Raw genomic sequence first — 27,280 nt, forward strand, 5'->3', positions numbered from 1 at the left:
TAAGAAAGCCAAACCCCTTTCCCAGCCAGCCAGATGTTAAGCTGTGTGTGAGCCAAAGAGCAGCACCCACACCTATGGCATCTCAGGCCCCTCGGAGGGTCGCCCACCAGACCAACTCGTACCTATCACACATTTTTTTTCATTCCTTCCTCCAAGAACCAAGAACTTTAAGCCTTGTTTACTTTCAAAATTCCTATAAAAAGTCCAAGGTGCTGATATTTTTGCCATTCGTGAAAGTGAGATAACAGGAGCCCGAGGAATAACTTACCCAAAGCACACACAAGTCAGAGGCAAAACCATCACCAAGAGTACATATACAAATTGAGAACAATGCTTTTGACGGGTGCGTCCATGCCAAATGCTCATCCTCTCCAAAGTACGTGGAAGGAAAATCTTCTAAAATATGGAGACCCACAGGAAGAGATCCAAAGAGCAATCGCTAGCATTTATATGAAACACTTTAAAGTTTGCAGAATGCTTTAGATGTTATTAACAGTGCTGAGTTTAGCAGCAACCTAAATGAAACTTTCTATGAGGCAAAAGTCCACAGACCTGCTACTCAGACCCAAATTCCAGTCAAGAATTGTCAAGCTCAAACCGAGAGGGCAGCAATCAGACTTTGCCTCGAAGCCGACCACTCGGGGAGCACTAAATGCTTTCACATCCCCAGCCTGAGTTTTCCCTAAGCTCCTGGAATAACACAACACTCAATACCCCTTCTTGGGGGGCAACAGGACCAGCCAAGCCCTTCCCTCCAAAAGTGTGGCAGAGCCCAGCCCTTAGATCAAGTCTCAAGTCAGGAAGGTGGCTGTGGAAGAATGGGCCAGCAAAAAAAAACCCTTATCATAAAAAGGTATTATTGTGGTAGGGATGCTCAAGACATAAACACAGAAGAGAATAACAAGCGATACCTCATGGAAAACCCCACTTGGGTTTGGAAGTGATTAAACAAGATTTTTTAAATGATTTTGTAGATGAAATGAAAGCACTAGAGGAAAATACAAAATGGAAAAGAAATGAGAATTATGGAAGAATTGGAAAGGGAATTAGCAGCTTTGTACAAGTAGTATAAAAGCTGCCCAAGCAAAAAAACCCCTGAAAATGAGAATGGACCAAACAGAAACCAATGACTCCAGGAGGCAACAAGAAATATTAAAACAAAGTCAAAAGACTGACAAAATAGAAGATAACATAAGGTATCTAACAGAAAATTCTATCTCATCCTCATTGTCTATCTTTTAAGGAAGTTCTCCTGAGGATGTTTTCATCGAGTCTACAGAAGATGAGCTTACATCGCAGTGCTCTTGTTCAATTACAAACCGGTCATTTTACTCACCCAAGCGATAATCCTCAGACATAAAACAGACTTAATAAGTGCTTGTTGATTGACTGATGAAAAGAGAAATATTATTTTTTATTCTCTGCACAATTATGGTCCCTGATCTTCCCCAGGGTGGAGAAAGGGGGTGGTTACTGAAACTAGTAATTAGGAGAACTGATTTCACATCAACCAGCCTCTTTCTAACCTAGAGGGTGGAGGGCAGTGTCTGGGAATGCCTCTGCAATTCCCTCCTTTGACCAAGAAATAAAGGGAAGGCCAATTAGTATATGATTAATTTATGGTACTTCCCAGCCCCAAAAATTACTTCCCTGGAAGGAGAAGAGCAGGCCAAGTCTTAAAATCAGAACTTAGTTCAAGGGTCAAAGGATTAGGCACATACAGTTCAGGATAAATCAGTAAAGTTGGATCCTACCCAACCTATGCTGAGCATTTGTTATCCTGAACCCTCCCAACTGCTTCATAGAATGTTAAAGCTGGAGGGACCTCTAACTCTCATCATCTATCACGACCTCTTCATTTTACACATGGGGGAAACCGCGATCCAGAGAGAGGAGGCAACTTGCCTAACATTCCTACCCTTTACATTTCTGAAGTTAGAATGTTCCCCTTCTAGAAATTATTCAATTGAATGGAATTCCATCAGAACAAATGAAATTCAATATAATTAGTATCCAATGGAATACAATGTCCTGTAAGAAACAACAAAAATACAGCAAAGCATGGGAAGACTTAAGTGAACTGATGCAAAGCCAAGAAAGCAATATAAACATTGACTATGAGTGAAAACAGAAAGAATAACAACGATAAAAAAAATGGATGTTGCAAAATTACAAAGAACGAGCACGTTGGCCCTAAAGAAGACACCAGAAGACAGTCCCACCCCACTCCTTCGAAGAGGTGGGAGGTCTGTGGGTCAGGTCAGTCAGTCAACGTGAAGGCACTGTGCTAAGTACGTTGGGGATCCAAAGAAAGGTTAATATCACCCCTACTCAAGGGGCTCACAACCCAGTGGGAAACACAACATGCAAACTACATATAAACAAACCCGATGCAGAATAAGTTAGCCATACCACAAGCGTGTGCATTGCTTATATTGTCAGACTTTTTCCATTATTTATTGTTTTTGCTTATTTTTTGGTATCTTCTTTCCCTTTTTTTTCTTTAAAACTATTGTTATTTAGGTAGGAGAGGAGTGGAAAATACTGGAAGAAATTCTGGAAATATTAAAAAAATAAAAGATATCAATCAAATTGTATCAGTAAATAAACATTCAAGCCAGCTTGAAAGATTGATGGATTTGAAGTCAGAGAACCTAGATTCAATTTCCTTCTGACTCTTACCCCTAAGTGTGAGACTTGAGACAGATCACTTCATCTCTCTGGTCTCTAAAATGAAAAAAGAGGCTGGATAAGATGGCCCCTGAGGTCCTTTCTAGATCTAGACCTGTGATCTTATGATCTTATACAAAATAATCATTGGAGGGAAATGAGATCACTGACCACTGCAGAGGGATGGGGTTGGAAATCACAGAAGGTTCCCTGAAGAAGGTGACACCTCAAGACAAGTCAAGATCTATGTATCTGCCAGGCAACAAATGTGCTAAGCACTGGGGATACAAAGAAAGGTAAAAAAATAATCCCTCCACTCAAAGAGCTAAGAGGGGAGATAACATGCAAATGACCAAAAAATAACAATAATAATCATCTCATTTATAGAGCACTTCAAGGTTTGAAAAATGTTTCACATGTTATCTCATTTGGGGTAGGTGCCATTATCGTTCCCATTTTACAGATGAGGAAACTGAGGCTCATAAAAGTTAAGTGACTTGCCCGAGTTTAGTCAGCTATTAAGTATCTGAGGCAAGATTCCAACTCAGGTCTTCCTGAATCCAAGGAGTCCTCTACTCCATCCACTGTGTCATCTCACCATATGAAGATAAATAAAAGGACGAGATAAACTGGAGATCATGTCAGAGGGAAGGCACTAAGATTAAGAACTGGGAAAGGACTGCTGCAGAAGATGGGGTTTTAGTTGGGAATTAAAGGAAGCCAGGGAAGCCAGGAGGAGGAAGAGCGTTCCAAGCACAGAGGATGTAGCTAAAGCTCACTGAATGAGTGTCATGCGGCAGGGGCAACCAGGAGGCCGGCATCACTGAATCACCCTGAACGAAGGGAGGGAGGTGATGAAGGAATCTGTTAAGTCCTATGGGACAGCCTGTGCAAAGGCAGGCAGGCAGGAGACTTGGGAAGGGCTTCAAATTCCAGGTCTGATATGTTGAAACTCTTGACAAAGTCAATAGTCAGCATCTCATTTCACCTACTGCTGAGTCTCTCTCTCTCTTCCTCCTCCTCTGAGAACATACAGGCTTAGTATTTGGAAGAGGGAAGGGCAGACAACTCGAGTAGCTAAAGCTCTAGGGGCTAGCTAGCAATGTAACATGGTGATCCTTTGCCCCTAACGAGAGAAGGGCTCGAAACTCAGGCTCTCCCAGATCAAAGGACAGGTCTGGGAACTCAATAAAAGGTGTCAGAATCTCGGATAGCAGAAAACCATATATAGGGGCAAAGGCCCTTCCTTGTAGATTATTATTAGATGAAGGAATAGAGATGGGAAGAGAAGAGAGCAAAGGGAAAGCCTCTCGCCCAAAGGTTAGTTAGCACAACCTGGATGAAGATCTAGCAAAGGAGACTGAGGAGTGGTCAGAGAGGTCAGAGGAGAGCCAGGAGGGAGTTTGGGGTAGATGAGGATAGAAAGAGAGAGGGAATGGAAGAAAGGCATCTCAAAATATCAAGAAGAATGATCCACAGTGTTGAAGCCTTCAGAGAAGTTAAGGATGAGGATCAGAGAAGCCAATGGATTCCACCATTAAAAGATCACTGATGATTTTGAGTTTCTGGTTTTAGGTGGTTGCCCTGAGGCACAGAGAGCTTAATGGATCTACCAAGTTACCCAGCCAGAATGGGTCAGGGGGGCTCCCTGTGACAAGGGCTCCCACAGGATCACAGATTTAATGCTAGAAGAACCTGGGAGGCCATCTAGACTGAGCCCCTCATTTGGCAGATGAGAAAAAGCCACATGGTTAATGTCAGAGATAACCTCTGAACCCAGGTCCTCTCACTCCAAGCCTCTGTACCAACATGCTTCTCTACCTTACACGTGATAAGTGCTTAATAAATGCTTGTTGGACTGAACCATAGACAGAGTCGACCAATGATCAACAAGCATATTAAGGAATTACTCCATTCAAGGAACTGTACTAAGCACTGGGGTTGAAAAAAAAAAGGGGCAGAAACTGTATCAATTGAAAAAAGCAAGGAATTGTGAGTCAGAACACCTTGATTCAAAACCCACTTCTCACACTTATACCTATGTTGTGTGACACTTTCTTTCCCACAGCCTCAGTTTTCTCATCTGTAAAATGTGACCATTAGACTAGACAGTCTCCAAAAAATAAAAAACAAAAAGTCTATGCAGCCTCCGAGAGGTTCCTCCCACCTCTCTATGACCCTATAAATCGGTCCAGATGTCCAAGAGCTTTTGCTTACCCTCAGAAAACAAGCCTAGTAAATTTCAAAGAGAAAACAGTATGAGCTAGTATATAATTATACCCTGAACTGGGTGTGTGTGTGTGTGTGTGTGTGTGTGTGTGTGTGGCTGGCTATAGGAAGGAGGTAAGAGAAGGGAAATACCAACATTGGGTGAGCTTATCTGTGTATTGAGAAATCCCTCACACCCACATAGAGAGCCCCATAGTCCTTCAAGGCAGATCCAACATACCTTCAGTACCCAGCACAATGCTAGACTCCAAGCAGGTACAGGATAAGGAGCTGATGAATTGAATCACATGGTTTTTTAAAACACTCTCTAATTGCAGCTGGCATACAAATTATTTAGGAGCTACCTGAATAATTAACAGCCCTGCAGAATTGTCTCCACATGGACTCAAACTGCTTTATCTCAGATGGGAGGGACATTTATCTTCACTGCTGTGTATGCAGGAACCCAGAAAACGCCACCCTCTTTCACCCTCCATAAAAGGAATTCTTAGTTATTGGGAGTTTTTTAATCATTAAAAACTATGCTGTTTCTAATCACTCAAGGATCACCATCTATAGCAAGTCTTTCCTGGTATTCCCTCTTTCCAGTGCCTTCCTCCCCAAGGTTACCTTACCTGTGTCTGCTGTCAAAGTGATCTTGCTAAACTCAATAAATTTCAGTAGTCCATTATTATTTCCAGGACCAAATGGAATATCCTGTTTGGCACTGAAGTTTATGATCACCTCTTCCCCCAGCCTTTCCTTTCCAGTCGTACACCCACCTACCCAAACACATCCTCTGTGACCCAGTAACACCAGCCTCCTGGCTGCTCTTCACACAAGATGCTCCTGTCGGACTCCAAAGCATTTTAACTTGCCTTCCTCTATGCCTGGAATGCACTCACTCACTCCTCACCTCTCCCTACTGGCTTCTCTGGCTTCCCTTGAGCCCAGCTCAAATCCCACCTTCTTGTCCTAAACCCCCTTAATTCTAGTGGCTTCCCTCTGTCTACTATCTCCAACTTAGTCTTCTTTGGAATTGTCTTGAATTACACTGGGAGCTCTTTGAGGGCAGGGACCATCTTAAGCCTCTCTTTGTATCTCCACACTTAGCACAGTGCCTGACACGTAGTAGGTGCTTAATGATGACTAACTTTGTATACATCATGTATTTATCTTCCTATGTGTTCAATATGGACATTTAGGAGGCGAAGCAGATAGAGTTCTGGGCCTGGAGTGAGGAAGACTCGCCTCCCTGAGTTCAAATCCAGTCTCAGATACTTACTAGCTCTCAGACCCTAAGCAAGTCACTTTAGCCTGTGAGCTTCAGTGCTTCATCTGTAAAATGAGCCGGAGAAGGAAATGGTAAACCAGTGCCATATCTTTGGAGCAGCTAGGTGGCACAATGGATAGAGTACTAGGCTTGGAATCAGGAAGATTCATCTTCATGAGTTCTAATTCAGCCTCAGGCATTTACTGACTTGTGACCCTGAGCAAATAACTTAGCCCTGCTAGCCTCAGTTTCCTCATTGTAACATGGGGATAATATTATCAACTAATTTAATCATTATTAATAATATAATAAAATTAAGTAATAATTTATTAGCAGCTAGTAATAATTAAATAAATAATGAAGTTATGTTAACAACTCCCAGGGTTGTGGTGAGGATCAAATGAGTTAATAATTGTAAAGTACAGTGCCTGGCACAGAGCAAGTGCTGAAGCTATTATTATTATGAACATTTTCTCCATCACTTTCTTTAGCTTGAACAATCAATGAAACAAAAAATCAAGCCCTGATCTGTAGCTCTGCCAGATTTCCCACATGTAAATGCTCACAGGTTCAAGGTGCCTCTAGCACATCAACGATTCCTACTAAGTGCTAGGTGCTGAGTTTACAAAGGCAAAAATGCACCAGTTGCAGTCTTGTGAAGTTGACATCCTATGCCAACATGTAGACACACATACATTCTTGTTTTATTTCTACCAGCTCTTCTTCGATTTCCTTAATTTAGGAAGCCCCTCCCTCAATCTAGATCAGCATCTTCCCTGAAAGGTAATCATAGAGTTGGCTTGGTCACCAAAAGGTAAAATGACTTGCCCAGGGTTCATATAGCCAGTGTCAGAGGAGAGCCTTGAACTCAGGTCCCTGAGACTCTGAGGTTAGCTCTGCATCTGGACTCTCTAAATAATATAAGGACCAGGTAATTTCAAGAGGGAAGCAGTGGAGACAGGACAGGCATTAAGCCTTGAAGGAAGCCAGGGATGCTAAGAGGAATATGGGATGCTATGAGATGACATTTTATATAATATAGTCTGAACAATGGAATTCATCCTCAAGGCTTTCTCTTTTGGATTGTAACAAGAATTATTCAATACGAATTATTTTCCAACAAAAAGAATTTTTTTAAAGAATAGGAAATAATTTTGCATTTCCCAAAAATATTTTCAGATTCTAAAAAAATCTTTAAGTTTTGGCAAAGTCTAATTTTAGAAAGCTCACCAGTATATTTCTTAAGGGAATGAAATGATCAAAATATGAGCCCGATGACCTGTGTCCTTTTCCTAAGATGATAATAAGCTTTCTTCTGTCTTTTTCCAGGCCAAATACCAAGCTGAAATTTTTACAAACAAAAAAATATGAATACCATTTTCACTCTTAACTCAGCTGAGAGGTGTTCTCTCCAAAAGATTGCTACTCGTGTTTGGCCGGTTTCCTGGACTTGGGGAAAGAACTGAGAGCTCTTGGTCAACTTCAGAAATGAGAAAGTGACTGAGAATGAAAGGCTTTAAAAAAAATCCTATCCCTTCTACTAAGCCTAGGGTCCTACTTCAGGAGGGTAGATTCAATTCATGGGTTAAGCTCACTTGCTAAAATACGACAAGGCCTGAGGGAAAAATCTAACTCAGTGGAAGGCTACAGGCTGTAAACAATTTCCTTGCAGTGAAAGGACTAGATATCTTATTTTTCTCCTTTTTCCAGATTAAAGTGTAAAAAAAAGAAAATTCTCTCCTATCAGCCTGCTCGGCTAAAGCACCAATTAGACAATGGCACTACTCTGGGGACTGAATCAAAGGCCTAGATTCAGGTGAGGACCCAGAGAGTAGGCGCTCTTAACCTGAGGGCCATGAACTGAGGTAGTTGTGTTTTTTATTTTGATAACTATTTCAATAGAACTGGTTTCCTCTGGAATCCTCAAGATTTCATTTTATGCATTTCAAAAAGAGGGGACCAAGGGCTTCACCGAACTGTCCCAAGGGGGCCAGGATACAGAAAAGTTCAAGGGAAAGGACCTGACAACGTCTGAATGCCCACAGCAGCCTAGATCATGTACAGAACGTATGTGACAGTCCCAGCTTGGCAGGAACTTAAATAGGATCATAGATTATGGACCTGAAACTGGAGAGACCTTTCTAGCTCCATCATTTTACAAAGGAAGGAACTGAACTGAGGCCCAAGGAAATGACTTGCCCAAGATCATACAAGTAATTAAGTGTCCAGCCAGAATTCAAATCCAAGTCCTGACTCTTGACCCATGGCTCTGAACCTCAACAGCCTAAAAATGTTCCAAAAACAGCACTCTATACTAGAGAACAACGTGCTAACTTAATTGACAAAGGCCAGCTCTGGTGGAGGGTATGGAGGTCAAACCTTGGAGTCATGGGGCCCTGGGCTCAAGTTCAGCCTCAGATACATACTGGTTGTGTGATTCTGGGCAAGTCTAAGAACGTCTCCGCGCCCCCAGAAGAGATTTGAGTTGTAGATAATGGAGAGACAGAGAAAGAGACAGAGAGAGAGAAGATTATAGGTCTAGACTAGACAAACCAAAAAAGAAAATAATTACAAAATCAAGCTGGAGAATGGGGCCCTTTTTTACCCTGCCCTCAATGGTGCACACTGTTATTAAATAGGGCATAGGGATGCACCTGTGTCTTAGTAGTGGGTGAGGAAGCCTCCCGAGTCACCAGTGCCAAATCGCCCCTTCTTGTCAATTTAATAGCCAGCTGGAATCTCGAGAGGTCAAGGGACTTGGGCTCAGGGTGCTGAAGCCAGTATGTGTCCGAGACGACATTTGAACTCGGGCCTTCCGGCCTCTAACGCTGACACATGACTCGGCTTCTCACGGATTAATCGCTCATCTCATTCAGGCTTTAAGGTTTGCAAAGCTCCCTACTCGGGCTTTGTAGGGGGAGAAACAGGTCTACCATGACCAGCTTACAAATCATCGGCCCATTTCACAGGTAAGCCCGAACACTCTTGACTCCGCCTTGCCTGCTAGAGCTTCTTCCACCGAGCCCAGCCCCCCGAATGCTTTGTTAATGAGTCACTGCGGTGAATTACATTTTGTAACTCTAAGACGCAGAAGAAAAAGTTTAACTCCGGCAATAGCTACAGTTTACTGCTCATTAAGTCGATCCAGTCGTAATCGCAAAAGGAAGACTTTAAAAAGACAGCTTCTCCCCTCATGGACTGTTACACCACCCCCTTCTCCGCCCAACCTCCCCCCCCCCGGTTTGTTGCCAAAGCACCGACCCGAGAGAGGGGACAAACTTTCCATGGCTGCCTAGTAAACAGACGCAAACTTGGCCAGGACCGGAGGGAAGGCTGCAAAACCGCCCCAGATATGCCGGTGAGGGGGTGGGGGCAGTGGGCGTCGCTTGCTTACCCGTTGTAGTGTGCCTTAATGCGAACGATCTCCCGACCCACATTTGTCTTGGACCCCATCCTGCTCGGCATGGCATTAATCCCAACCAGCGGAGTCTGCGTCCTGAGCGCGCGCAGAGCAGCGGGTCTGGCTCCCGAGCCGCAGCCGGCAGAGGCTCCAGGGATCAGGGCTTCGGATCGGGGCTGGGAACCCGGCTTGATGTCCACGGCGCTCTCTCCATTTCACCGCCTGGCCCACTCGACGAAGCAGAAACACCAGGGCCGACGCACCGCCCCGAGAGGGCAACCCCCGGGAGTGGGCGCTGTCTGTGTGAGGACTCCGAGCGCCTGGAGCTACCTGGGGGAAGGGGGGAGGGTAAGGAAGGCGGGGAAGGGCCCCCCAGGGAAGTTTTCCCGACTCCCTTCCCAAATATCCAAGGCAGGAAATTTCTGCCTCTAGGACAGAACCACAGCGAGCCTAGGACTTCCAGGATCGCCAGTGAGTAAATCTCCCCCAGGTCACATTTCTAACCCAAGAGCTAAGAAGGAAGCAGAATCCTACCTGCAGGCTGGTCTCCCGGAGGAGGAGGAGCAGGAACAGGAGGAGGAGCAGGAGCAGGAGGGGCCGGAGCAGGAGGAGGGAGGGGCAGGTCGGGGGCCGAACTTACTGGCTTCCTTTGGCGAGGGCCCCCACCCTCTCTCCCCCTAGGAGTGGGGAAGAAGGGGGCTGGGCAGGGATTAGACGCCCCGCTGGGGGGAGGGGTGGACTGGATAGCGACAAACCCACGCTGACCCTGAAGTTTAATGACTCAAAGAGGAAAGACACTCCTCTCAAAAGTTATCACTGAAAAGCTACAACTGACCTAGTGACCTGAACTGGGGACAAATGGGGCGCAGAGGAAGTGCAAGAAAGGCAGAATGGGACTGGGGGATTCCTGAAAGAGAGAGGGATGTGGATTGGGGGGTTCCAGTAGTAAAAGCAGCTGGGCGACAAGGGGAGGGGGTGACCTCCAGAACAAAAGGGAGTTGGGAGGAGTGGATTAAAGATCAGAAATCCCTGCGGGTCAAAACTGGATGTTGAGGTGCAGAAAGAAGCATCCCAGGGATGCTTTAGAACTGGAAATGGGGGGGGGGAATGATCCTTGAATAACAGATTTGCCTGGTAATAAGGGTCATGGATTTGGATTTAAAGCCCTCAAAAGCCATCCATTACTAGCCTATCATTTTACGAAAGAGGAAACTGAGGCCCAGGGCTGGGGGGGCTGGGATCTTGAGGTGGAGTGGAATCCCAGGAAACTAGGAGGAAAGGGCAGGCATGTGGGGAAAGACAAAATCGGGGGAAGTGTTTGGAACCCATTAGCTAGGAAGAAGACCTCGGGCAAGGGGTGTCCTAGGGGAGTATGAAGCCGGGGAAAGGGGGCAGGCGTGTGGGGGAGGACAAAGCGGGGAGGGGATTTGCAATCTTTAGGTAAACGGGAAACCTTCCTGGAGGATGAAGCTATGAGGCTGGCCATGGGGTGAGGGCATTTGGGGTGAATGCGGGATTGGAGGGAGAAAGCCGCTAGGCTAAGGGGCTTTGGAGAGATCCTGGGGGGTGGCTTAGCGGGGAGTGGAGGATACACATTTTACTGAGGCTGTAGCCCCTTCTCCCTAGCCCCTCTCACCCTCTGAGGACGCCGCAGAAGAGAGAACCCAGGCATTACCCCCGGCCCTGCCCGAGAACTCTGCTCCCCTTCCCCCAACTTTACTCCCCGGAAGATACTCCAGCCTGGAAGAACTTGGCCTGGGAGTGGTCCGCGCGCGCGACCGCCACCACAGGGTAGTAAGGGGCGCGCGCTTGGCCCACGCCAAGCAGGAGGGAACGAAGCAGGAGGGACTGAAGTTCACTCTGAGGGGCTTGAGCGCCACCCCACCCCCTCTAGAACGGTCCGAACATGCCGGATTGGCCGGGTTTCGGCCGGCCGGCCAATAGACGTGCGGCGTGAGCGGTAGGAGGGGAGAAAGAGAGAGACAAGTACCTGGCGACCAATGAGGGAGCCCATCAGGGCGGCCACCTGGAGCCAATCCTCAAGGGTTTGCCGCAGGCTCGGAGCCAATCGCAGGGCCGGACGGGCTACCTGCATTCGGCTGGTCCTCTGCCTCCTCCCAGCCCAAAAGTTGAACACCTGCGGCCCATTCTGCTTAACCTCTCTGTGCCTCCACTTCCCCTTCTGTAAAATGCAAATGATAGTGATAGCACCTACTGCCCAGGGTTGTAGTGATGTTAAAATGAGATAACATGTAAAGTGTTTTTATTAGTAATAGAGCTATAATCTTTCACAACTCCTAGTCCTGTGAGCTTTTCCTTGCCCTACATTGTTTTAGTACAGTCCCAGGCACATAACAGGCACTTAATAAATCTATTCACCTATCTCAGCTTTTTGTTGTAAGTTTTTTTGGGAGGAGGGCAGCTAGGTGGTCCAGTGGATAAATCCAGGGCTCTGGAGTCAGGAGAACCTGTGTTCAAATCCGACCTCAGGCACTTACTAGCTGTATGACCCTGGGCAAGTAACTTAACACCAATTGCCTCTAAATAATAATAATAATAGTCCTTACCCTCAGGAAGCTTACAATCTAACTAGAAGGATCTGAGATTTCATCAGCCCACAAGATGAACCCCTCCACCAACATAGTTCACCACACATCTGTGGCTCAGTAGATAAATGTCAAGAAGCTGTCTAGGGAATTCAAAGGTTATCAAACAGTTAGGTGGTATCAGAGACAGGATATGAACCCACATCTTCTTGACTACAAGATCAACTCTGTTTCAGTTGTGTCCAACTCTTTGTGACCCCACATGAGGTTTTCTTGGGAAAGATCTTTCTCCAATGAATTAAGGCAAACAGAGGTTAAGTGACTTGCCCGGGTTCACATAGTTAGTGTCAAGTGTCTGAGGTCAAATTTGAACTCAGGTCATCCTGACTCCTAGGTCGGAGCTCTATCCACTGCGCTACCTAGCTGCCCCACATTCTCTCTTTTAAGTTTTCCCCCCCAGCTCTGACACTCATACAAAGCATAGAACCCAACTTGACCAACTTGACTTTCCTCCCCTGAAACAGGAAAAGCAATACCCATTGCCTAGTTATTAATTAACCCACTACTAGAGGTAATCTGGGCAAGAACAACCAAATGGAGAGACCCTAACAGATGCCTCAGTGAGAAGAGTAACTCCTGAGAGAGGGCCCTGGTTCCAGCCAGAACCACAGGCAGGCTTCTCTTCCTGGTGTTCACAATCTAATGCAAAAACAAAGCCTGCTGGGCTCAGATGGGCTAGTGGGGCCAGATTTAATGGGAATGTCATTTCAACTTCCTCTGGAAATTATGTCATTTTAAAATGCTGTTTCATTCTGAGTGTGTGTGGGTGTGTGTGGGTGTGTGTGTGCTTTAAACCTTCATGACATCAAAACACAGCAGACCGGACAACTGACCCCAGCTTCAAAATAAGGCCACTGGAACTGGAAGCTAAAAGCAGGGGGAGGAAAAGCCAAGAGGAAAAAGAAAACAAAGGGAATTTGTTAAAAGCTACAAACCTACAACAAATTTAAAAAAAATAATCCCAAGTGAACACAAAAAATAGAAACTCTGAAAATCAAAGAAGAGATCAATAGAATCAAAATAAAAACTTCATAAAATTAATAAATAAAACCAGGGGCTACTTTTTGGAGAAAAAAAACTAATAAATAGGTAAACCGTCGATCTTATCTTTAAAAACCAAGAGAAAAATGAAATTGACAATATCAAAAAGGAAAAAGAATCATTTTCAACAAATGAAGAAGAAATAAGCATTTATTAAGTGCCTACTGCATTCAAGGCACTGTGCTGAGCACTGGGGATCCAAAGAAAGGCAAAAGACTGTCCCTGCCCTTGAGGAGCTCCCAGTCTAATGTGGGAAACAACATACAAATGATGATGTACAAACTAGAGACAGGATAAATTGGAAATAATCAATAGAAGGAAAGCGATCACATTAAGGGCAAGTGGGAAAGGCTTATTGTAGAGGATGTGGTTTTAGCTGAGATCTGGAGAAAGCCAGGGAAGTCAGAAGGCAGAGGCAAGGAGTGAGAGTGTTCCAGGTATGAGAGACAGACTAGTCTGTTAAACTGCTTTGGAGTGAGGTATGGAAAGCCAAAGGGACAGCAAAGAAGCCAATGTCACTGGGTCACAGGGTATATGGGGGTGGGGTGAGATATAAGGTATAAAAAGACTGGAAAGAGGAAAAGCAGGTTATGAAGGGCTTTGAATGCCAAATAGAAGATTTTACATTTGATCTTGAAAGGGATAAGGAATTACTAGAGTTGATTGAATAGGGAGATGACATATCAGATCTGTGCCTTGAGAAGATTAATTTGATGACTGAGTGGAAGACAGATTGGAATGGGAAAGAGACTTGAGTTAAGGAGACTAATCCATAGGCTATTGTGAGAGTCCAGGCTTGAGGGTAAAAGAAATTGTGTGAAACGATTTTTACCCAATGATATGCCAACAAAACAGATAAATAAATTAATATTTATGAGCATACAAAATACCTAGATTAACAGAGAAAGAAAAAACTAGGGGTGGGAGGAATTCTATCCTTCTATGATATAAATATGGCCTTGACACCCAAACCAAGAAGAGAGAATGCAGAAACAGAAAAGTATAGACCAAAATTGCTGATGGTTATTAACACACATTGAAAAAAATATTAGCAAAGAGGCTATGAAACATATTAAAAAGATTGTACATTGTGATCAGATTGACTTATACCAGGAGTGCAGAGTTGGCTCAATATTAGGAAAATTATATAGACCATATTAATAACAAAAACTTTTAAAATCTCTTGATTATATTGACAGATCTAGAAAAAGCTTTTGAGAAAACAACCATTTTTGTTTTTTAAAAATAGGGAAAATAATAAAATATATATAATATAATAATATAATAAAGTCCCATCTAAAACCAAGAACCAGAATTATACATAATGGAAAGATACTGAATGGAGAAAATGGAGCTTCTTAATAACACGAGGGGTAAAGAAAACATGTCCATCATCATCCCTTTTATTTGATGTAATTCTAGAAATGCTAGCTACCACAGTAGAATAAAAGAAAAGAAAATTTAGGGAATAAGCATAGGCAAACAAAACTCAAAATTATTGCTTTTTTGAAGATGTGATGATCTACTTAGAAAACCCTGGAGATTCAGCTAACATTAATTGAAACCAAGTAGCAAGATATAAAATAAATCTATATAAAGATCAACTTTTTTTTAATATTACCAACAGAACCCAGCAGCAGGAGATAAACAGAGAAATTTCATTGAAAATAACTACAGGAAATCTAAAATGAGTTTTCTTATCAAAATGTAAATAGGAATTATATAAATACAACTACAAAACACTCTACAGACTACAAAACAAATATCAAATAATTGGAAGGATGTTAATTTCTCCTAGCTGGAACTTGTCAATACAATTAAAATGACAATACAGCCTAAATCAACTTATTTATTCAGTGTCATACCAATCAAACTATAGAGCTAAGAAACTCTGTAGAGCTAGAAAAAAGAATAACAAAATGTATCTAGAAGAACAAAAGGTCAAGAGTATCAAAAGAAATAAAGAAGAAAAAATGGGAAAGAAGGGGGCCTAGCATGACCAGATCTCATCCTGTACTACAAAGCAGTAATTATCAAAGAAATTTGGCATTGAAATAGAAAAGGTGATTAGTGGAAAAAATTATCTAATCAAGATCTTTCGTTCCTTCCTGGTTTGTTCTTCCTTCTCAAGGAAGGTGATGACATAACTTGCAAGTGAATTGGATTACAATGAGGGAGGGCCGAGCAAAGTCACCAGCCTCACTCTCTCCTCCAGAGCCATCTGGGTCCAGTGGCAAGATATAGATCAGGACAACAGCAGATGGCCCTGGTTGCAATGGGAGACTTTGGCCTTTTTAAGCTGAGGTCTCTCCCAGGTCTCTGTTTGACTGAGGCAACACTTGATTAAGGCTAGGTGAGAAGTGAGTCAAAGCATGGCCTCTTTTACCAAGTCAAAAAACCAAAACCAAAATCAATACTAAAGGAGAAGCCCTCAGGGTTTCTGGCCAAAACAGAAACAATTGCTATTTATACTCACTCTGAGCCATCTTGGCCCAAACAATGTCCAAGTGAGGCTTGGGCTGGGATCTATTGTTGGTCAATTAATGAGAGCCGAGTGATTTGGGTTTAAGATGTGTTCCTTAGAAAAGAAATCTAGCCCATAAACTCCAAGAATTTTCCATGAGGTTTCAGTGGTCAAAATTTATATTCCTTTGGGCAGAGCATCCATAGAAGGATATGATTCCCTATATGGACAGAGGTATAGGAGGGAAAGAAGGAAAGAAGGAAGGAAGGAAGGAAGGAAGGAAGGAAGGAAGGAAGGAAGGAAGGAAGGAAGGAAGGAAGGAAGGAAGGAAGGAAGGAAGGAAGGAAGGAGGAAGGAAGGAGGGAGGGAGGGAGGGAGGGAGGGAGGGAAGGAAGGAAGGAAGGAGGAAGGAGGGAGGGAGGGAAGGAAGGAAGGAAGGAAGGAAGGAAGGAAGGAAGGAAGGAAGGAAGGAAGGAAGGAAGGAGGGAGGGAGGGAGGGAGGGAGGGAAGGAAGGAAGGAAGGAGGAAGGAGGGAGGGAAGGAAGGAAGGAAGGAAGGAGAAGGAAAGGAAAGGGAGGGAGGGAAGGAAGGAAGGAAGGAAGGAGGGAGGAGGGAGGGAGGGAGGGAAGGAAGGAAGGAAGGAAGGAAGGAAGGAAGGAAGGAAGGAAGGAAGGAAGGAAGGAAGGAAGGAAGAAAGGAAGGAAGGAAGGAAGGAAGGAACGAACTGCATTGCTCAACTGGAACTGGCCAGTTGGATCCCCAGTGGGCCAGCTACTATACTCACAGATTGTTATTTGTCCTTTCTTGGAGAGAACTATGACATCAGGAAGGTGACATAAACCATGACATAAACATGGATTTAAGTGAGGGAGGGCTATGCAAAGTCACCATCTTCACTCTCTCCTCCCTAATCAAGATACAGGAATAAAGAAAAACAGTAGCATGGGGTTCAATAAACCCAGAGAATCCAACTACTCAGGCAAGGATCCACCGTTTGACAAAAACTGCTGGGGAAAGAATGTGACAAAAATTAGGTTTAGACAAACATCTCACACAAAGTATCACAATAAACTCCAAAGTGGACACATGACCTAAATATGAAAAAGGTCATATCATAAATGTAGCCCTTAGAAACCTAAGCAGATATTTATTCTAACTCAAAGTCAATATGATGAGTCTGGTCTCCAGAGCAAAGATCACAGCTACATGTCCCCCACCACTGAGGTCCCAAGAATACCTCCAAGGGATTGGGAGTATGCTAATATCAGTTCTAGTCCGGTTTCTGGTTATGTTCTCCCCAATGTTAATTGCTAGTGATTAGCATCCCAATTTCATTCAACCAATTTAGATCAATTAACTTTTACTAAAATATAACAAGAAGAGAAATACAAATACCACCACCTCCAACTCCTGATATCACATTTCCCCCTATACCACCTCAGTCCTTAAAGGAAGCAATTTTGAACTTAAAGCAGTTTCACCAAAACTTGACCCACTAAGTTCACTTCTGAATATGGCATGGATGATGGATTGCTTCCTTTTGTTTGTGGGATTACCGCATTCTGGTTGTGGTCTCAATACACTGTCAGGACTGCCCTGGCAGATTGGGCTTGGCTGGCTGTAAGCTCTGACCTGGGCTCCAGCTCCCACATCTCTGGTAGCTCAATCTCCTGACCTTTCAAAGCTCACAAGGTCACAGACTGAGCTAATACTCCCACATTTAAGAGCAGGGAAAGATTAAACATAGCCGGGATACAAACAGCAGAGCTATGTGCAGCAGCCCAGATAGAGAGATAAAGACCCAAGACAGTTCTCTCTCTCTCTCCATGTCTCTCTGTCCTGTCTCTGTCTCTCTCACTGACCCCCCAGAGGCTTACTCCTCACTCAAACATGATCAGGTAGGAAAGAGAAAACAGTGGGGCCAGTTAATAACTCTTGAATGTATTCTTAGTTCTAGCCCATCCAAAGACTCCTCTTTTTCACATGGTAAAGGGACAGTCAGAATACCTGGACATGCTTTGAGCCAAGGAGCTGGACCCTTCTGGAAGCTTCTGGGACCATATCCTCTTCTATATGGGCTGGAAGCAGGCAGAGGACGCCTCATATACTCCAAGGAGTGGACTCCCATTGACCATGTTGCTATTACATAAATAAATTAGAAGAGAAAGGAAAGAGATGGGGCAGCTAGGTGGCCCAGTGGTTGGAGCACTGGCCCTAGAGTCGGAAAGACCTGAGTTCACATCCAGCCTCAAATACTTACTACCTGTGTGACTTCGGGCAAGTCACTTAACCCCATTATCTCAACAACAACAACAACCAAAAAAGAGATATTTTTCATAATTATGGATATGGGGAGAGTTCTATACCAAACAAGGAAATGATGAAGAGTATCAGAGGAGATAAAATAGATGATTTTGATTATAAATTACATAATAATTATATAAATGTTTTGATTGTATAAAATTGAATAAAATTTGAATTATATAAAATTTGCATGAATGAATGAATGAATGAAGAAGGATTTACTCAATGCTTACTATGTGGTAATCACTGTGCTTAGTACTAGGGTTAAAAATTTTTAAATGGGGGCAGCTAGGTGGCACAGTAGATAGATCTCTGGCCTTGGATTCAAGAGGACCTGAATTCAAATCCAGCCTCAGACACTTGACACTTACTACTATGTGACCCTGGGTGAGTTACTTAATCTTAACTGACTCACCAAAAAAATTAAAAAATGAAAATACTCCCTGCCCTCAAAGAGCTTTATGCTAAGAAGAGGAGATAATGCATATAGGAGAGTGGTAGCCAGGGAAGGACATTTTGCTTTGGAAAGTTGCAGAGATGAGTCAATCGACATGCTCTTTCCAGAATCAGTGAGAGAGATGATTTGATTATATAATTACAGCACTGTAAAAGGGGGGCTAGGAGGAGGGGAAGAAGAAGGTATTTAAGCAGAGGCCAGCTAGGAGATAGATGGGAAGTGAAATGAATTGTAGTAGAGCTGGATCTTAGATGGAGTGAATGACTAAGGCATCCAACAATTAGGATGGTGGGGCTTGAAAATTAAAGGGGAAACCATTAACCGAGAGGGAAAACAATCTTTGCAGTCAGTTTCTCCTACAAAAGTTTGATAGCCAAGATATATAGAGCACTTATTTAAATATGTAAGAGCAATAATCATTCCCCGGTAGATATTTATCAAAGGATATGAGATAGCAGTTCTCAAAAGAAAAAAAATGAGCCATCAACAAACATAAAAATGCTTCAAATCACAAACAATAGGAGAAATACAAATTAAAACAACTCTGAGGTCCTACTTTGTGCCTGTTATATCAAGAGAGATGACTAAAAAAAAAAAGGAAAATGATAAACGATGGAAGTGCTGTGAGAAGACAGGCACATAATACAGCTGGCAGAGTTCTGAATTGGTCCAGTTACTTGGAAAGTATTTTGCAACTATACCCAAAAAGGTCACTAAACTAAATATATACCCTGTGACCTAGCTATGCCAAGCTTCTAGTAGGATAAAAGAAAGAAAGGGCACATAAATATAAAAATATTCAAAGAAGCCCTTCTTTGTTGTAGCAGAGATCTGGAAAGCATAGGGATGCCCATCGGTTGAGGAAAGATAAAACAAGTTATAGTTTATGGATGTGTAAAGACTTAAAGTCTAAGCTAAAGGTCAGAAGGGACAAAAACAGACACTGGAAGGTAAAATGGAAGCCCTTTCAGATATAAAGGAACCAGTCCGCATCTTAGAAAGGGTCTGAAATTTATATAGCTCAATTGCATATAAAAAAGCCAGCCAAAACGATGGGATTGTTCCAAAGCCCAGAGTGGTCAGGTAGCTTTGTCCCCAGACTTATCTGCACCAGAGCCCTACAGGAATGTGGAAAGTGTCAAAATCTAATCATGGTAAATAAAAGTAGAGTCCTGGGTCTAGGCAACTTGCTTTGAACCGGAAGGAACAGTGAAATAGGAGAGTAGTCTTCTTTCCTACTTATTGCCTGGAGGTGACACACCTCAGAACCAAGGCTGTGAGAAGTTAAAAAAAGAAGCTAGGTTACAGATATGTAATTATCATACTCTAGATAAAAAGAACATAGAAACACTCAGCTGAACCAGAGGCTGGAAGCAATAAAGACTATAGCTATCCATGCAATAGTGAGCTCTGGGAGTCCAGCAGATCAACCTGTCCAGCAGCTGAGTGACCTGCCCAGTCCTGACCAGCTGTAGCTAAGCACAGTGAGAAGTCAGCCCCGTAGCCCAGTTACCTGCTGGGCCCATCCTAGCAGTGGATCCACCAGTCCAATAGAGATTCCGTGCCTTCAAGGAGCAAGCCCACAGGGCCATTTGCCCAGCCAAAATCCTGTGTCCTTCAATGGACCACCTTAATTAAATAGTAGATTGACTCATCCATTGCTGATACCCTGCTCCCAGAGTGACCTTCATGAGCATTCTGCAGGGGAAGAAAGGAAATCTAAGCCCTGTCATTCTAGAGTCGTATGCATTGGAAATGTGTATTCTCCACACACATACCTCACTATGATTTCCCTTTAGGTTTGTGTCCACCTATCCTTAGCTCTGTGTGTATTTGTGAAAGAATGAGTCCTAGGATTTTTTGGGGGGTTTGGGGGGAGGGAATGCTTAAAACTACTGTTTTTGCTATTTGAGTAAGTACCTTTGCTAAGAACTAACTGAATCTGTTAGCTGATTGGTAATGAGAAGCATACCGGTGGGGACTTATGACCTACAATGTTAGGTGGGTGGATTTACTCCCTAGAACCCTGAGAGTAGTAGCAGAGCCAATTTGGGGGCCCAACTTAACAATGCTAATTGTGGATGGAGAAGTGAGCTCAAAGAGGGTACAATAAATGTAATAGAACATTTGTGCACCATAAGATGTGATGAAAGACATAGATTCAGAGAAACCCGGGAACACTTTTATGAACTGATGAAGAGTGGAATGAGCAGAACCCAGAGAACAATTTGTACAATGACTACAACATTGTAACAAAAACAATTCTGCAAGACTTAAGAACTCTGATCAATGTACTGACCAATCACAACTCCAGAAGATGGGTGATGAAGCTGCTTCCCATCCAATGACAAGAGTAGTGATGGGCTAGAGATACAAAGTGAGACACAGTTTTTGGATATGGCCAATGCATTGATTTATTTTGCTTGAGTATGCTTATTTGCTACAAAGGAGGACTTTTTTTTTAATTGGGGAGGGCAGTGGGGACACAACTGGGGGAAGGCTAGGGACAATGGTGCCCCCCCAACAATCAATGAAACGTTTTTTAAATTATTAATTTATTTTCAGTTTTCAACATTCACTTCCATAAGATTTTGAGTTTTAAATTTTCTCCTCCTCCCTCTCCTTCCCCCTCCCCAAGATGGGTGCAATATGATACAGGGTCTACTTATACATTCATATTAAACATATTTTCACATTAGTCATGATGTAATGAAGAATTAGAACTAATGGGAGGAGCCATGAGAAAGAAGAAACAAAACGACAAAAGAAAAGAAGAGCAAACAGTCTGCTTCCATCTGCGTTCAGACTCCGTAGTTCTCTCTCTGGATGTGGACAGCATTTTCCATTGTGAGTCTTTTGGAGTTGTCGTAGATCCTTGCATTGCTGAGAAGAGCTAGGTCTATCAAAGTCAGTCATCGCACAATGTGGCTGTTACTGTGTACAGTGTTCTCCCGGTTCTGTTCGTTTCACTCTGCATCAGTTCATATAGGTCTCTCCAGGTTTTTCTGAAGCCTGCCTGCTCAATGAAATATTTTTAAATGAACAGAAGGAAGCTCAGAGAGAGACAGACAGACTATCAGGACAGCTTTGGAGCTGAATTACCAAGATGTACTCCATAGAGATTTTCAGTTAATTTACAATCCCTTTGTTCCGTTCTTTGCGTTCGGAAATGTTGATGTCTCTTGCAATTTATCAAGTTCAGAATGAATTAAATTAAATTAAAATCAGAGTGCAAGCTGCAAATCTACCATAAAGGAGGGATCCCAAACCAGCCCGAAGCAGGATAACAACCAGATCTGCCCTGGCATTCAGACACATGCTAAGTCAGAGCTGCCATGTTGGAAGGCGTGGTGCTTGACAATTTTCCTAAAGCCTGCATCGAGGACCCTCCAACCTCCCAGGACAATTTTGCCTGAATTTAGAGTAGGATCATAAGATCTAGAATCAGAACTAGATCGTGAGACCTAGAACCTCGAGGGTCATCTAGAGTAGACCAGTCACCCATTTTAAAGGAGGAAACTAATTCTGTGATGCTGTACCCATGTTTCCATGCCACATTATGTGCTTTGTTTGGGTCTGAGTTTTCTACTAAGCTGTGAGCTTTATGAGGCATTGTGATATGGGAATATAATGGTGAGCTTTGAGTCGGGGAGTTGTTGTTACTGACTCATTTTTCAGTCACTCCTGCTTCTTCCTGACCCCATTTGGAGTTTTCTTGTCAGAGATACTGGAGTGGTTGGCCATTTCCTTCTCCAGTTCATTTTACAGATGCAGAAACTGAGGCAAGCAGGGTTAAGTAACTTGCCCAGGGTCACCCAGTTAGTAAGTGTCTGAGGCTGGATTTGAACTCAGATTTTCCTGACTCTATCCACTCCGCAGCCTAGCTGCCTTAGTCAGGAAAACCCAGGTTCAAATCCTCCCTCAGACATTAGAAATACGACCTTGACTATGACTTCTCTCTCAGACTCAGGCTGAATGAAGGATGGTCCCTACACTCAAGGAGCTTACACTCTAAAACATCTTAGATTTAGAAGGGGCCTCATAGGACATTTTGTAGCTGAGGAAGCTAAGGCCCATGGCAGTAAAGTCACTTCCCCAAGGAGACCCAGAAATTGGGATTTGAACCCAAGCCCTGGGATTACAAGATCAGTGTCCTCTCTTCCGTACCACACTGCCCCCAGTTTGTTCCTCTGTAAAATTGGGAAAACAATAGTTCCTACCCCTGGGCGGTTGTGAGGATTAAGTGAGATTATTATAAAACCCTCTGCAAGCCTTAAACTGCTGCAGAAATGTCAGTTATTATCCTAAGGACAAACACTGTGCTTCAGTTAACTGACCTTTGTGCCTCTCCCAGGGCCTCCCTGTACCCAGGAGGCTTAAAGATGCTTGTTCAATGAATTTCTAGAGGCCTGCTCTCCAATGCCCACCATTCTCTGCTCTGCCTATCATTGTTTTAAAAAAAAAATCATCTCTCAGCAAAAGACCCTCGCCTACCGTGGAGCCTTTCAGGAATGCCCCAACCCATCTAGACTAGGTCTTTCTACATTTCTCTTGCTCTTATTTCAAAACTCCCATGTTGTTCTCTGACAGTTTATGTGGCTCATTTCCCCAACTAAACTCTGAGCCCCAGGGCAGGAACTGTGACTTCTCTGAATACCTTGGAAGGCAGCATTTAAGAGGAAAGCACCCTGGGACTTGGAGTCAACAGGACCTGGGCTTGGATCCTGCTTCTGGAACTTCTTTGCTGTGTAAGAGATTATTTCACCTCTCTGAACCTCAGTTTCTTCATCTGTTAAATGGAGATAATAATTGCACTTACCTCATAGTCAGAGGTGTGCTGCAGCCAGCCAAAGAGCCAATTGTTGGGGGCAGCTAGGTGGTGCAATGGATAGAGCACTGACCCTAAAGTCAGGAGGACCTGAGTTCAAATCCAGCCTCAGACCAAACACTTGACGCTTACTAGCTGTGTGACCTTGGGCAAGTCACTTAACCCCAATTGGCTAAAACACAAAACAAAACAAAAAGCCAATTGTTCAGTTTCCAGTGTAAGCATTTACATCTCAGAAATCCGCAAACCCTACAAATCAGGGCTTAACTTATTTGTTGTTATTGGTGCTGCCTGCCTAGACTTAAGAAAATGATGGAGGAAATGTTAATAGTGAAGGTTAAATTTTAAAGTGTGCCAGGAATGTGTGTGTGTTCTTCCCCAACAAATCAGTTGTCAAATATTTACCAGCACATCTCAATGAGGATCCAGTGATATAATGAATCAATCAATAGATAAACATTTATTAAGTGCCTACTATATGCCAGACATTGTACCAAGTGTTGCAGATACAAAAAGAAGCAAAAGACAGTCCCTGCCCTCAAAGACATAATCTATAAAGTGCTTTGCAAACCTGAAAGTGCTATCTCTATGTTGCTGTTGCTAAGTCATGTCCAACTCTCCATGACCCCATTTGGGATTCTCTTGACGAAGATACTGGAGTGGTTTGCCATTTCCTTCTCCAAAAGTGCTATATAAATACCTGCTATTATTATTGTCTCCCCTAGTGTGCAGGCACAATGCTCTGCATACAGTAAGTGATTAATAAATGTTTTTGAACCAAGACTCTTTAAGTCATGTACCTTATCTACTCTTCCCACCCCTAACCTGAGCTACAATATATTGTCAGGGGCCAAGGGAGAGGACAGGAAAAAGAAAACATGAAAGAGAAGGTAGGACCCTGGAAAGTGTCCTCCTCAACAGGACGTCAGGAGACCTATGTCCCAGCCACAACTATGCCACTAACTAGTTTCTTGACCTTGAACAAATTCCCTCCCTAAGTATTTGGTTTTCTCCTGTCTGAAAATCAGGTGGCTAAACCTTAGAGAACCTTAGAGGTCTCTAAGCTCTGAGCACCTACGTAAAGGGAGGAGAGAAAGGTATGAAGGCGCCATGACACAGTCTTCTGACAGTTTGCTATAGATGACTCCTTTGGCCATGCAAAGGTATCTCTCATGGAAATAATATTATCTGTAATGGGCGGGTTCTGGGACAGTCCTTGAAAGCCGTCTTTTAACCCCTAAGTGGCTGGAAGGCCAATAGGTGCTGAGTTCTTCTTCAGTTACCCCTAGCCGCCAGCAGGAGGCAGTGTGGCACTAAAGGTAGGATGCCAGGTTGGCTGCTGGAGGTTCTGGATTTGCATTCCAGGTCCACTCCAACCTTCCCCATCTATGAAATGAAAGGGTTTAACTGGGTGACCTCTCAAGTCCCTTCCAGCTCGAAATCCATGCTATCCCTAAGTCCCTCTCTAGGCCTCAGTTTCCCCAACTGTAAAATGAAGGGCTTGAACAAGACGATGCCCAAGGTGTTCCCCTGGCTTTAATTCCATTCCTATGCATTGAAGGACCACTCTGAAAGACTCAGAGTGCATTCTGAGTTACGATTCAGAATGCTAGCAACTTCTATCTGCCCTCCCTTTCCTAAGGCGAACAGGGGACAGATTTTCCCACCTAGAAGGCCAGAGACAGAGAAGACAGGAGTCAGGAAAACCGGAGTGCAAATCTGGCCTCAGACACTTACAAACTGGGTGACCCTGGGCAAGTCACTTAACCGCCACGTGCCTCAGTGTCTTCATCTGTAAAATGGAGATTATTTATAACAGCACCTCTGCCCTCGGGTTGTGGTGAGGATCAAGTGAGTCAGGAGTCAGCTCGGCAGGCAAGTTACCTGCTAAGCCCTTCCTAGCAGAGATATATCTGATCCAACAGAGACGGCCTAGCTGGGCCATTGGTTTAAGCTGAAATGCTGTGCCCTTTAAGGATCCAGCTTGGCTAAACAGTGGACCCAGCTCTATGTCCTGCCATCTCATGGTGTCCCTAGAGGAAAATAACTCCAGCCCAAGCACTCTGAAGTATTCTGAATGGAAATGTCAGTCAATGATCCCCTATGGCTGGGGTGAAGGGTCAGGGTTCAGGAAGGGAATTCTCTTGCCCTGATTATACGGCTAAAGAGGTCAGAGGTCAAGGCCTAAACACTCTGGGCTTGTATACACTCTGATAAGCATTTATAACTGCCAGACCCATAAATAAAAATTTTTGTTCCTAGGGTACATAAAATAACATGGGTCCTCAATTCAGTTGCCCTTGGACACCTCGAGGTCACTGTTGGAGGGGAGCTAGGGCAGAGAAAGTCTCCTGGAATACAGGGTGGCCAAAGCTGGGTGTCATTTGGTTACTTGCTATTTTAAACAATTATTTTTGCTGAGTGCTAAGCTCACTTGATTATCTGATACTGAACATTTCGAGTGTTAGCAGTGCCCTCTTTAAATTCCAGTGCCCTAGGACAAAGTCCACTCTATCCTCTGCTAGTTATTGCTTTTTTAACCACTTACACTGTGCTTATTTCACTGGAAGAAACAAGATTAAGAAGCAGCATGGTCTAGTGGGTAAAATAAGGCATTAGCCTGGGAGCCAAGAGCACCTATGTTAAATCCCTTGTAAGACCCTTACTAGCTGCTTTATCTTGGATAAGTTATCTCACTTCTCTGGATCTCAGCTTGCACTTCTGTAAAATGAAATGGTTGAACTTGATGGCCTCTCTGGGCCCTTCTGGCTCTCAATCTGGGAGCTTATCATTGTGAGCACCTTGGAAACCAATTCTTGTTTTTCTTTTTACCTACCTGTGCCTGGTCTCATCCTCAGAGAATGGTCAGCCTGGAGCTGAGGCCCTCCAGTGTTTCCTCTCTGTTTCTATTCTTTTGGGGCTAAGTCACCTTGGGGTAAGGAGCATTGTCCTGGAGAAGGAAAATAATTGACATTTCTGCAGCCAGGTCACAGAGTTAGAGACCGGGCTCTAGATTATAACATCGAATTCTTGACTGGAGTCAACAACAGGAGGGATCAGATTTGTTTTGATTGGCCTCAAAGGGCAGGAAGAGGAGCAAAAACAGGTAGATTTAGGCTGGTTGTGGGGGGGGGGAACCAAACTTCCTATCAGTGAGTACTGTCTCAAAGTGAAATGGATTGCCTAGCCTTCTCCTCTGTGGAGGTCTTCAAAAAGAGGCGGCATGAGCTTCCTTGGGGATGTTTGGAGGGGATTTAGGCTTAGGTGGCTGTTGAGGTCCCTGTGATTCCTCTCAGGCATGGACTGAATGAAGGTAAGCCTCCTGAGGCACTGTGCAGGAACCCTATTCTGGGTTCAAGTCCCAGCTTTGCTGTTAAGAATGGGACCTTGGAGAAAAGTACTTCCTCTCTCTTAACCTCAGTTTCCTCATCCATGAAACAGTGTAACACTTACTCAATAAACTCTAGTGGCTTCCTATTGCCTTTAGGAGTAAATACAACATAGTCTATTTGGCATTAAAACCTTTGCAATCTTCTCACACCTTACTGCAGGCTACATACTCTTTAATCCCGCGACACTGGCCTCCTGGCTGTTCTACGAACAATATACATTCTGTCTCTGGGCTCTGGGCATTTTCTCTGGCTGTACCTTCTGCTTGGAATACTCTCTTTCCCCTGCTAGGACTACTGACTTCCCAGGCCTCCTCTAAGTCTCAACTAAAGTCACACCTCCTATAGGAAGCTTTCTCTAACTCCTTTTCATTCTAGCCCCTTCTCTCTGATACTTATCTCTTATTTATCCTGTACATTGCTTGCTTCATATGTCCGTTTGCATATTTTCTCCTCCATTAGACTCTAAGTTCCATGAGGGCAGAAACTGTCTTTCGCCTCTTTTTGTATCCCCAGCACTTAGCATACTGCCTGACACCTAGCAGGTGCTTAATAAATGTTTAATGAATTGAATTAAATTGGATTGGACTAGATGTGTTGGGGTTTGGAGTCAGGAAGACTCCAGGCCAATCCTGCCTCA

The 27,280-nt window shown here is 43.7% G+C and overlaps 1 protein-coding gene across 2 annotated transcripts in view; it reads right to left on the bottom strand.

Moving 5' to 3' along the window:
• Positions 1 to 10,191, bottom strand: part of PRKCZ (protein kinase C zeta) — a 234,859-nt gene extending 224,668 nt beyond the window's left edge. The window contains exons 1-2 of one of the 2 annotated variants that reach the window (XM_020975890.2): positions 10,086 to 10,191; positions 9,546 to 9,881 (exon numbers count right to left, since the gene is read on the bottom strand). In XM_020975890.2, the coding sequence (XP_020831549.1) occupies positions 9,546 to 9,616 (71 nt within the window). In that variant the 5' untranslated portion in view covers positions 9,617 to 9,881; positions 10,086 to 10,191. The other variant, XM_020975897.2, reaches the window with a different exon arrangement.
• Positions 10,192 to 27,280: the final 17,089 nt, after the last annotated feature.

Source organism: Phascolarctos cinereus, unplaced genomic scaffold (genome assembly GCF_003287225.1).
Source record: "Phascolarctos cinereus isolate Bilbo 61053 unplaced genomic scaffold, phaCin_HiC Scaffold_726;HRSCAF=1367, whole genome shotgun sequence".
Taxonomy (NCBI): domain Eukaryota; kingdom Metazoa; phylum Chordata; class Mammalia; order Diprotodontia; family Phascolarctidae; genus Phascolarctos; species Phascolarctos cinereus.